Below are 12,468 nucleotides of genomic sequence, written 5' to 3'. Positions count from 1 at the left end.
ACAGGATCTTACCATGTATCTCTGAATACAGGGAGCTCCCCCTAGTGGTGGCTGCAGACAATCTTATCATGTATCTCTGTATACAGGGAGCTCCCTCTAGTGCTGGCTGCAGACAGAATCTTATCATGTATCTCTGTATACAGGGAGCTCCCCCTAGTGGTGGGTGCAGACAGGATCTTATCATGTATCTCTGTATACAGGGAGCTCCCCCTAGTGGTGGCTGCAGACAGGATCTTATCATGTATCTCTGTATACAGGGCACTCCCCCTAGTGGTGGCTGCAGACAGGATCTTATCATGTATCTCTGTATACAGGGAGCTCCCCCTAGTGGTGACTGCAGACAGGATCTTATCATGTATCTCTGTATACAGGGAGCTCCCCCTAGTGGTGACTGCAGACAGGATCTTATCATGTATCTCTGTATACAGGGAGCTCCCCCTAGTGGTGTCTGCAGACAGGATCTTATCATGTATCTCTGTATACAGGGAGCTCCCCCTAGTGGTGACTGCAGACAGGATCTTATCATGTATCTCTGTATACAGGGAGCTCCCCCTAGTGGTGGCGGCAGACAGAATCTTATCATGTATCTCTGTATACAGGGAGCTCCCCCTAGTGGTGGCGGCAGACAGAATCTTATCATGTATCTCTGTATACAGGGAGCTCCCCCTAGTGGTGGCGGCAGACAGGATCTTATCATGTATCTCTGTATACAGGGAGGTCCCTCTAGTGGTGGCTCCAGACAGGATGTTATCATGTATCTCTGTATACAGGGAGCTGCCTCTAGTGGTGGCTGCAGACAGGATCTTATCATGTATCTCTGTATACAAGGAGCTCCCCCTAGTGGTGGCGGCAGACAGGATCTTATCATGTATCTCTGTATACAGGGAGGTCCCTCTAGTGGTGGCTGCAGACAGGATGTTATCATGTATCTCTGTATACAGGGAGCTCCCCCTAGTGGTGACTGCAGACAGAATCTTATCATATATCTCTGTATACAGGGAGCTCCCCCTAGTGGTGGCTGCAGACAGGATATTATCATGTATCTCTGTATACAGGGAGCTCCCCCTAGTGGAGGCTGCAGACAGGATCTTATCATGTATCTCTATATACAGGGAGCTCCCCCTAGTGGTGGCTGCAGACAGGATCTTATCATGTATATCTGTATACAGGGAGCTCCCCCTAGTGGTGGCTGCAGACAGGATCTTATCATGTATCTCTGTATATAGGGAGCTCCCCCTAGTGGTGGCTGCAGGCAGGATCTTATCATGTATATCTGTATACAGGGAGCTCCCCCTAGTGGTAGCTGCCTTCCATGTTGCCGGTCTGTACACTGGGCTCTGTTATGCCAAGGTTCGTGTCTGCCTTTTCAGCTCTGCTGTTCTGTCTGAATATTTGGCTTTGCTCTTCCAGGGTACCAGTCCCCAGCACAGCATTGATCCACGTGCTGTGCACAGCGCCCAGTTCCTCCACTCTGGGTGATGACCTGCATATCCGTCTCTGCTATTCTGTGCCGTCCAGTGTATCGCGCTGCTGTTCCGTGCCACTGCTGGTGCCAGGCTCAGTGTCTGCAGTCATCATGCTATCAGCTGTTTGGCTCCGCTGTACTTTGCTGCGGCCATGCTTATTGTCCACGCTGATATCCCCCTCACCGGGTGAATTATAAGTGCTCAGGTCCATTTGTGCATGGAGTGAAATAACACAGTATCCCTTCCGATGTGACAATACCTGACGCCACGATGATGCCCGGCGCGGTGTCCCGGCTGGCGATGTTACCGGTGGTGTAGGGATTCTCAGACACCTTCAGGTGCAGATGCAAAGAACAATATGGCTGAAAAGAAGGAACATGCAGAACATCAGACACCGAGAAATCCTGGACTAGATTTATCTACAGCTTTGGCCACTAGATGGCGCTCTAATAGTTTACATTTACTGCCATCTAGAAACAATGACGTCAACTGAACAGATTTTCATTTTTAATGAGATGATTTGTGACAGAGCTCGTATCTCATATATAGGAAGAACAATAACTCCCAACATTTACAGGCAAACAACAGGCATGATACTGCTCTATGCAGAAACTGTACAGTACTGACAGCACCGCACAGCGCCATCTAGTGGCCTGAAGAATAAACACCTTGTAATGAAAGATTAGTTCCATTCTATCAATGTGCACCGTGTTGCAACATTATTTTTTGTTTGCTATTTGATAATAAATGAATGCCTTATAATTAGGGGGGGTTAGGGCTGTAGTGACAAACAGGGGGGCTGGTTATGGCCCCATTCTTTGCTCATGCAGAAGTCAAGACCTATCCATAGATTGTGTCCGGAATAGAAGATTAGCTACAATAAGACAAAAAAGATATCACAGAAACTGTGCAACGGTGGAAAGTATCCTCTATTTATCTGTAATCTTGGACAATTCCATATTATTAGGCTGCATGCATATGGCAGAACTGTTTATGCGGCACAATGGGGCTGTATTTTACAAGTGCCGCCATATGGTGTCTCTCTAACCAATGGATCTGTAGATGGATATTTCCAAATTATGACATTTGGAGGAAAAGGTTATAATGATAGCTTACAAATGCATGAGGAAAAATAAGCTTTGTGCATGAGTATGCAGAACCTGGGCACACAGAGGGACGATATTGACCACAGCACTGTATGGCGCCACAATGCAAATCCATAATATGCACCTGTGTGCCTGACCATAATGCTTACTAATGCAAAATCCAAATGTTTCATTGTATATCCTGTGGAAGCATTGTGGGGAAGACGAGACCCCCTGAGCCGGGCCGGGTGCAGGGGAGTTTCCTGAGAGCGGCGCACTGACCCCGCAGTGCTGACCCCGCAGTGCTGACCCCGACGTGTTTTGCTCTATATAACCCATTCCACTTTTACATTTTCACACTCGGCGACTGCCTTATACTTTGCCGTTTGTATATAATGAGACAATTTTTAAATTATCTCTGGAGAGTGTTTTTTATCTGTTTTTCTCCGCTCTGTGTATATTTACTATTAAAAAAAAATTGTTTAAAAGAACAGAGAGTCCTCAGTGGTTGATACCTTTTAATGGCTAACTGAAAAGATGGTAATAATTGCAAGCTTTCGAGACTGCTCAGGTCTCTTCATCAGGCATGGTATAACACAAAATCTGAAGAGTCACGTATTTATACACAACAGGACTTAGAATAGTGCAGTAAAAAAAAAAAAAAAAAAAAAAAAAAAAAAAAAAAAAAAAAAAAAAAAAAAGGAACAAGTTATATGAAACAGAACTATCTCTATGGCAGGGGGACAAGCTGTTCTAGCCATAAATACTGAACACTTCAGATTGGACACCTCCACCAGGACGCAACCCTCATCTGGATAACTATATAGACACTTTCAGACATTTGGTAAAATCCACTTTCCTAGACACACACAGGAGGCAACCATCCAACATCAGTGCCCAGGAGAGAAGGGCCATAAAATCTTTGAAAACCAACAAAGAAATCATCATTAAACCTGCAGACAAGGGGGGTGCAATAGTCATGATGAACAAATCAGACTACATGAAGGAAGCACACAGACAACTGATGGACACACGCTACTATAAGAAATTGGAGTCTGACCCTACACAGGACTATTACAAGGAACTTAACAAGTTGGCCTCTTGTCTGCCTGACATATCCATAAGAACTGATGAACTGATACCGGTGAGTCCAAGAATAGGCACATTCTACATGCTTCCCAAAATTCACAAATCTGGAAACCCAGGAAGACCCATCATTTCATGTGTGGGCACCCTCACTGAACAAGTCTCTGGATGGGTAGAGGGTATCCTTAAACCCTTGGTAAGGGATACAAGCAGCTACATCCAGGACACTACTGACCTATTGAAAAAACTATCAGCAATAGGTCCTCTTCCAGAGGGAACCATCCTTGCCACCATGGATGTGGAATCCTTGTACTCGAATATTCCACACCAGGATGGATTAAATGCTTGCAAAATTTTCCTGGAAAATACAGGAACTGATGCCAATTCTGTGGTGAAGCTTACAAAATTTATCCTCACCCATAATTACTTTGAATTTGACAATGACATATATCTACAGGAGACTGGGACTGCAATGGGAAGCAAAATGGCACCACAATATGCAAATCTTTTCATGGCCAAGCTTGAGAGTGACTTTTTATCCTCTTGTCCTATCAGGCCTCTGGCCTACTACCGTTACATTGATGATATTTTAATCATCTGGACAGAGTCTGAGGAGCAGCTGAAGACCTTCCATGAACAATTTAATCAGTTTCATCCCACCATCAACCTAACACTCAACTACTCCTGCACGGAAATCAACTTCTTGGACACCATCATTAAACTACGGAACAATGAAATACAGACATCCCTGTACAAGAAGCCAATTGACCGTCCAACATACCTGAAATGGGACAGTTTTCATCCAAAACATATAAAAAACTCTATTGTATACAGCCAGGCTATCAGGTACAATCGGATATGTTCCAACAGTACAGATAGAGACAATCACCTTGAGGGCCTCAGAAAAACCTTTTTGAATCAAGGCTACCACCCAAGAACAATTGAAAACCAGATTATAAGAGCCACCAGAATATCAAGAAACCATCTTCTACATTATAAAACCAAAGAAGAGAACAACCGGGTCCCTCTTGTAGTCACCTACAATCCACATCTGGAGGTGTTTAGAGGAGCTGCACGGAAACTACAACCATTACTGCAAAAAGATGCCCGGTTAAAATCTATTTTTCCAGACCCCCCACTTCTGTGTTTTAGACAGCCCCCAAATCTAAGAAGCATCATTGTCAGAAGCTCCCTGTCCTCTCCAACACCAACAGGAACATTTCCCTGCAACCAGAAAAAATGCAAGACCTGTCCATTAATATTGACAACGGACAAGATAAAGATTCCCAGATCACATCAGGACTACAAGATCCCAGGTACGTTCAGCTGCACCACAACCAATGTGGTGCACTTAATTATATGTACCAAATGTCCAACTGGGGGTCTGTATGTAGGGGAGACAGGACAACAGCTCAGGACAAGGATGAATTCTCACCGCCACACAATTAGAGAAAAAAGGATGGATCTACCTGTGGCCAAACATTTTTGTAACCCAGACCACAGCATCATGGACATGAAATTGCTGGTATTGAAAGGAAACTTCAAGTCCCAGAGAGACAGGAGACTATGGGAGTACAAACTTATGATGACCTTTGACACATTCAGAGAAGGAATGAATGTGTCTCATGGATTCATGTCTTTTTACATCAGTTAAAAGATGTGCTCCTCTGACCATCCAAGCATGTCACAGCCCTGGACCAGACCCTTATCAAAGGACAATAAAACTTTCACACTGAACTGCATCAGTATTTATGGCTAGAACAGCTTGTCCCCCTGCCATAGAGATAGTTCTGTTTCATATAACTTGTTCCTTTTTTTTTTTTTTTTTTTTTTTTTTTTTTTTTTTTTTTTTTTTTTACTGCACTATTCTAAGTCCTGTTGTGTATAAATACGTGACTCTTCAGATTTTGTGTTATACCATGCCTGATGAAGAGACCTGAGCAGTCTCGAAAGCTTGCAATTATTACCATCTTTTCAGTTAGCCATTAAAAGGTATCAACCACTGAGGACTCTCTGTTCTTTTAAACAATTTTTTTTTATCTCTACTGGCTAACACGGTACAAAGATATATTTTACTTGTATTTACTATTAAGCAGAGAGTCGCTCCTGAAGCCGTCGCTGCTTTTTGTTATTATTTTCTCAGTAGGACGTTACCATTATGACCTGGATTTCATTTTCTGAGGAGTACATCATTAGACTAAAAATAGTATTAACAGCGCAGCCGAATAACGGCTTATTAATGCACCGCCGTCATCTGCAGCTCCCCGCCGCCATCTGGTGGTCATATGAGGGACTACAGAGCAAATCATAATTATATTAAACTGTGAAAACTTATAATAATGTGTAACACAATATATAAAGATCCAGTGATGGAGGATGCTACAACTGCGCGGCTGAAAAGCAATGTGACAGCAAAATGGAACTTATTTTCTAAGTCAGGACTTTGTGGCAACTGTGTATATAAAAATAATATTATATTTTCCCATTTGTCCCTGGGGCTCTGAGGTTATCATTTGTAATGAAGTATCTAATTATAATGCATACAAATTATGGAGGGAGGGGGAGGAGGTGAGCTGTGCCATCACCTATTGTGAATGGTGGATCCTGTGTTATCTACTGTACATAGAGGTGTTAACTATTTTACAGGAGGAGGAGGTGAGCTGTGACATTACATATTGTGAATGGTGGATCTTGTGTTATTTACTGTATATAGAAGTGTTATCACTCATTGTGCAGGAGGAGGAGGTGAGCTGTGATATCACCTATTGAGAATGGTTTATCCTCTGTTATCTACTGTATACAGAAGTGTTATCACTCATTGTACAGGAGGAGGAGGTGAGCTGTGATATCACCTATTGAGAATGGTTTATCCTCTGTTATCTACTGTATACAGAAGTGTTATCACTCATTGTAGAGGAGGAGGAGGTGAGCTGTGACAGCACCTATTGAGAATGGTTTATCCTCTGTTATCTACTGTATACAGAAGTGTTATCACTCATTGTAGAGGAGGAGGAGGTGAGCTGTGACATCACCTATTGAGAATGGTTTATCCTCTGTTATCTACTGTATACAGAAGTGTTATCACTCATTGTAGAGGAGGAGGAGGTAAGCTGTGACATCACTTATTGAGAATGGTTGATCCTGTATTATCTACTGTATATAGAGGTGTTATCAGTCATTGTACAGGAGGAGGAGGTGAGCTGTGATATCACCTATTGTGAATAGTGGATCCTGTGTTATCTATTGTATATAGAGGTGTTATCACTCATTGTACAGGAGGAGGAAGTGAGCTGTGACATCACTTATTGTGAATGGTGGATCCTGTATTATCTTCGGTATATAAAGGAGTTATCAGACATTGTACAGGAGGAGGAGGTGAGCTGTGACATCACCTATGGAGAATGATTGATCCTGTGTTATCTACTGTATATAGAGGTGTTACCTGTCATAGAAAAACTGCCTCTGATAATAAGGAATTCACTGTAAACTCTTGCAAAAAAGAAAGTAGAAACCTAAATACCCCTAGTGGCCAGTGTGAAAATTGCAAGATTTCTAATTTTGATTTTTAATTAAAAAAATGGTGATATGGGGAAAAAAATATATGTATAACAAAAACTTTATTTAAACAATAGGTGACACAATCAGTTACACATTGTCGTAATTTAAGTTTATAACTTAGGAACAATTTTCTTCTGATTGAAAACAGCGAATTCCCTGCATAGATATAGCGTTTTGCAGACACTAGGGGGCGCTGTGTAGATTAATGGTAATGCACTGTGCTCAATAACAACCCTGTATGCAGTGAGCTCCTGAGCTCCCCCTGGTGGAGGCTGCAGACACAATGGGCGGTTTCCTTCTCTGCCTTTGCAGGAGATTTGTATCAGAGAAATAGAATTTCTAAAATATATTAAACATTTATTAACACAGAATTTTGGACCATAAAAGCCACAATGATAAAAAATGGAGATGACTTTTTAAGATAATCACTAAAATCACAGCCAGGATTGTAACAACCCAACTCCTCTCAGCTATTTGTAAAGACACTTGTAATTTCTGCAGAATATATAATTTGCATATGACAAGGCTCATTAGTCTGGAGACGCAGGTAATTAGCAAACAACAGCAAAAGTTCTACAGAAAAAGATATTTTTTGTTTTTTAGAGACAAGTTATAGAATGGGAGAAAAAAAAGGGGTAAATAACCGCCGTTATGTCCGGACTCACCGTCACCATAGTCAGAGCCTCTTCTAAACCTCCTCCTTCATGGCTTGCCACGAAAAAATGGCATGGTACTGAATAGTGGCATTATATGGATACCATATGGTATGTAATATCCAGTCTTGTGTGGGCACCATATGGTGGTATTATGGATTATATAGTCTTGCGCGGGCACCATTTGGTGGTATTATGTAACATCCAGTCTTGTGTAGGTACCATATGATGGTATTATTTAATAACCAGTATTGTATAGGCACCATATGGTGGTATTATGTAATATCCAGTCTTGTGTAGGCACTATATAGTGGTATTATGGATTATATAGTCTTGTTTGGACACTATATGGTGGTATAATGTAATATCCAGTCTTTGTGTAGGCACCATATGGTGGTATTATGGATTATATAGTCTTGTGTGGACACTATATGGTGGTATAATGTAATATCCAGTATCGTATAGGCACCATATGGTGGTATTATGTAATATCCAGTCTTGAGTAGGCACTATATAGTGGTATTATGGATTATATAGTCTTGTGTGGACACTATATGGTGGTATAATGTAATATCCAGTCTTTGTGTAGGCACCATATGGTGGTATTATGGATTATATAGTCTTGTGTGGGCACTATATGGTCGTATTATGTAATATCCAGTCTTGTGTGGGCACCATATGGTGGTATTATGCAATATCCCATATTGTGTGGGTACTATATGGTTGCATTATGTAATATTTAGTCTTTTTTGGGCACCATATGGTGGTATTATGTAATATACAATCTTTTGTGGGCACCATGTGGTGGTATTATGTAATAATAATAATGTTTGTACCAAGGACTATGACAAGAACAAGGGGGCATTCTTTTCGTTTGGAGGAAAGAAAATTCCTACATCAGCATAGAAGAGGGTTCTTCACGGTAAGAGCAGTGAGGCACTGGAACTCTCTTCCTGAGGAAGTGGTGATGGCCACTCACTGAATGAATTTAAGAGAGGAATGGAGGCATTTCTTGTTAGCAAAAGTATAGAAGGTTATAAATAGCATAATCTTACAGGTAGATAGAAGAGCGACCTAGATTATTAGAGGAATGGGGGGGCTGCAATACCAAGACAGGTTATTAAACTTGGGGTTAGTTAGTTAGGAAAAACAAAGGCTTAGGGGGATCTAATCACAATGTATAAACATATGAGGGGACAGTACAGAGACCTTTCCAAAGATCTCTTTACACCTAGGCCTGCGACTGGAACACGGGGGCATCCGCTACGTCTCGAGGAAAGAAGGTTTAATCATAAATCACAGACGAGGATTCTTTACTGTACGAGCAGTGAGACTATGGAGCTCTCTGCCGCATGATGTTGTAATGAGGGATTCACTAGTAAAATTTAAGCAGAGCCTGGATGCATTTCTTGAAAAATATAATATTACCAGTTATGTATATTAGATTTTATGACAGGGTATTGATCCAGGGAACTAGTCTGATTGCCGGATGTGGACGAAGGAAGGAATTTTTTTCCCCATTGGAGCTTATTTGACACATTGGGGTTTTTTTGCCTTCCTCTGGATCAACATGTTAGGCTACAGGTTGAACTAGATAGACTTAGAGTCTCCCTTCAACCTTAAAAACTATGAAACTATGAAACTATCTACTCTTGTACGGGCACTATATGGTGGTATTATGTAATGTTTAGTCTTTCATGGGCACCATATGGTGGTATTATGTAATATCTAGTCTTTCGTGGGCACCATATGGTGGTATTATGTAATATCTAGTCTTTTGTGGGCACCATATGGTGGTATTATGTAATATCTAGTCTTTTGTGGGCACTATATGGTAGTATCATGTAATATCTAGTCATGTGTGGGCACTATATGGTAGTATCATGTAATTTCTAGTCTTGTGTGAGCACTATATGGTGGTATTATTCAAGCAGTGTAATGTACAACTATGTTAGCATCTTCTAACAGTTTTATGTGGTCACTGTATGGTGGTATTATGTACTTATTGCACTGTACACTAAATAGTAAATTATACAGTACTTGAGGAAGGGATATGCCGCCCTAATATTCCCAGGTCCGATTATCATCCAGGCCAATGTTTTTCCCAAATACAAAGATCTGGACGTCCCCCAGAACCAGGCGCATCCGGAGAAGACATGGAAGTCTCCAATGACGGTATACAAACCAGGTGGAAAGTTCGGGTTCTGACCTACGGTATTATTTAAAATGTTGTCGCCGGCACAATACAATCTCCTCCACAGGGGACTGTCTTTTTCCCCATCGGGGGGCACATGACACTTTGCTTCTGGAGGAGTTACAATATTTTTACCGAACTTTAAGATCCAAACCTTATTTTTCTACTATTGGGCAGTAACGATGGACCCGCCGTCTCCTGATTGTCTATTGTCTCTTTAAATTTATGACTTAAAGACCAGATTAACCCTCCACAGAATTTAGAGTAGAAGCGTTTATTGAATTGAAACATGATGATCTATATTGTCTGTTAATAAACTTCTGCCTCGCAGATCGCTCAATGCCTAGAACTACTTTCAGTAATATTACGTGAAAACGATTTTCTTTTTGGCGACAATTACTACTTACAAATAAAGGGTACCGCGATGGGGTCAAATGTGACGCCCCATTATGCCAACTGTTTTGTGGCCCATTTTGAGGAACAACACATTTTTCCACATTCCCTATTTACACAACACATGCCATTATTTGGCTACGATACATTGATGACATTTTTTGCATTTGGGATGGCTTCTATTCATCTGAGTAATTTTTACACAACATACTGTACTGTACATGAGGATATATATGAGTGTCTATAACTTTCATCCTTGTGTTAATATATGGCATCCTATTGTTGCACTTTGCCTAGTTATATTGCCACATTTTTTTCTACTAAGAAACAGATGCCAAATTTGCAGGCTTATTAACATTTCTAGAACATTTCTAGATCAGTTACCCACACTTTGCACTGACGAGGGGCAATCACCCCGAAACACTGCAAATTGGGATTCTGATCTGGCATATATCCTAGGTCATATGAAAAGGCTCGTTAAAAGGCCACTTTTGACTTTAGGATTGCTACTTCCAATAGGTGGCGCTAGAGTTTGTCTCCTTTCCTGGAGAGACAATGTGAATAACATTTCTATATCATTTCTCATTCCTTTCATTTCTATTCTTTTACTATTCATTTCCTTCATGCCCCATCTACAGTGCAGCGAGCGCTAGCTCAGTGCCCCACTTCCGGCACAGCGGGCGCTAGCTCAGTGCCCCACTTCCGGCACAGCGGGCGCTAGCTCAGTGCTCCACTTCCGGGACAGCGAGCGCTAGCGTAGTGCCCCACTTCCAGCACAGCGAGCGCTAGCTCAGTGCCCCACTTCCAGCACAGCGAGCGCTAGCTCAGTGCCCCACTTCCAACACAGCGGGCGCTAGCTCAGTGCCCCACTTCCGGCACAGCGGGCGCTAGCTCAGTGCTCCACTTCCGGAACAGCGAGCGCTAGCTTAGTGCCCCACTTCCGGCACAGCGGGCGCTAGCTTAGTGCCCCACTTCCAACACAGCGAGCGCTAGCTTAGTGCCCCACTTCCAACACAGCGAGCGCTAGCTCACTGCCCCACTTCCGGCACAGCGAGCGCTAGCTTAGTGCCCCACTTCTGGCACAGCGAGCGCTAACTCAGTGCCCCACTTCCGGTGTAGCGTGCGCTAGCTCAGTGCTCCACTTTCGGTGCAGCGAGCGCTACCTCAGTGCTCCACTTCCAGGGTAGCGTGAGCTAGCTCAGTGTTCCACTTTCGGTGCAGCGAGCGCTAGCTCAGTGCTCCACTTTTGGTGTAGCGTGCGCTAGCTCAGTGCTCCACTTCCGATGTAGCGTGCGCTAGCTCAGTGCTCCACTTCCGGTGCAGTGTACGCTAGCTCAGTGCTCCACTTCCGGTGTAACGTGCGCTAGCTCAGTGCTCCACTTTCGGTGCAGCGAGCGCTAGCTCAGTGCTCCACTTTCGGTGCAGCGAGCGCTAGCTTAGTGCCCCACTTCCAACACAGCGAGCGCTAGCTCACTGCCCCACTTCCGGCACAGCGAGCGCTAGCTCAGTGCTCCACTTCCGGTGTAGCGTGCGCTAGCTCAGTGCTCCACTTTTGGTGTAGCGTGCGCTAACTCAGTGCTGCACTTCCGGTGTAGCGTGCGCTAGCTCAGTGCTCCACTTCCGGTGCAGTGTGCGCTAGCTCAGTGCTCCTCTTCCGGTGTAGCGTGCGCTAGCTCAGTGCTCCACTTTCGGTGCAGTGTGGGCTAGCTCAGTGCTCCACGTCCGGTGCAGTGTGCGCTAGCTCAGTGCTCCACTTTCGGTGTAGCGAGCGCTAGCTCAGTGCTCCACTTTCGGTGTAGCGAGCGCTAGCTCGGTGTTCCACTTCCGGCGCAGTGTGCGCTAGCTCAGTGCTCCACTTCTGGTGTAGCGTGCGCTAGCTCAGTGCTCCACTTCCGGTGTAGCGTGCGCTAGTTCAGTGCTCCACTTCCGGCGCAGTGTGCGCTAGCTCAGTGCTCCACTTCTGGTGTAGCGTGTGCTAACTCAGTGCTCCACTTCCGGTGTAGCGTGCGCTAGCTCAGTGCTCCACTTCCGGT

The 12,468-nt window shown here is 43.6% G+C and overlaps 1 protein-coding gene across 1 annotated transcript in view; it reads right to left on the bottom strand.

Moving 5' to 3' along the window:
- Window positions 1-12,468, bottom strand: part of SORCS1 (sortilin related VPS10 domain containing receptor 1) — an 807,859-nt gene that overhangs the window by 180,844 nt on the left and 614,547 nt on the right. Inside the window, 1 exon segment of the mRNA XM_075348232.1 lies at window positions 1,726-1,828. Coding sequence (XP_075204347.1) covers window positions 1,726-1,828 — 103 coding nt within the window.

This window comes from Anomaloglossus baeobatrachus, chromosome 5 (assembly GCF_048569485.1).
Source record: "Anomaloglossus baeobatrachus isolate aAnoBae1 chromosome 5, aAnoBae1.hap1, whole genome shotgun sequence".
Taxonomy (NCBI): domain Eukaryota; kingdom Metazoa; phylum Chordata; class Amphibia; order Anura; family Aromobatidae; genus Anomaloglossus; species Anomaloglossus baeobatrachus.
This window is presented reverse-complemented; position numbering and strand designations above follow the sequence as displayed.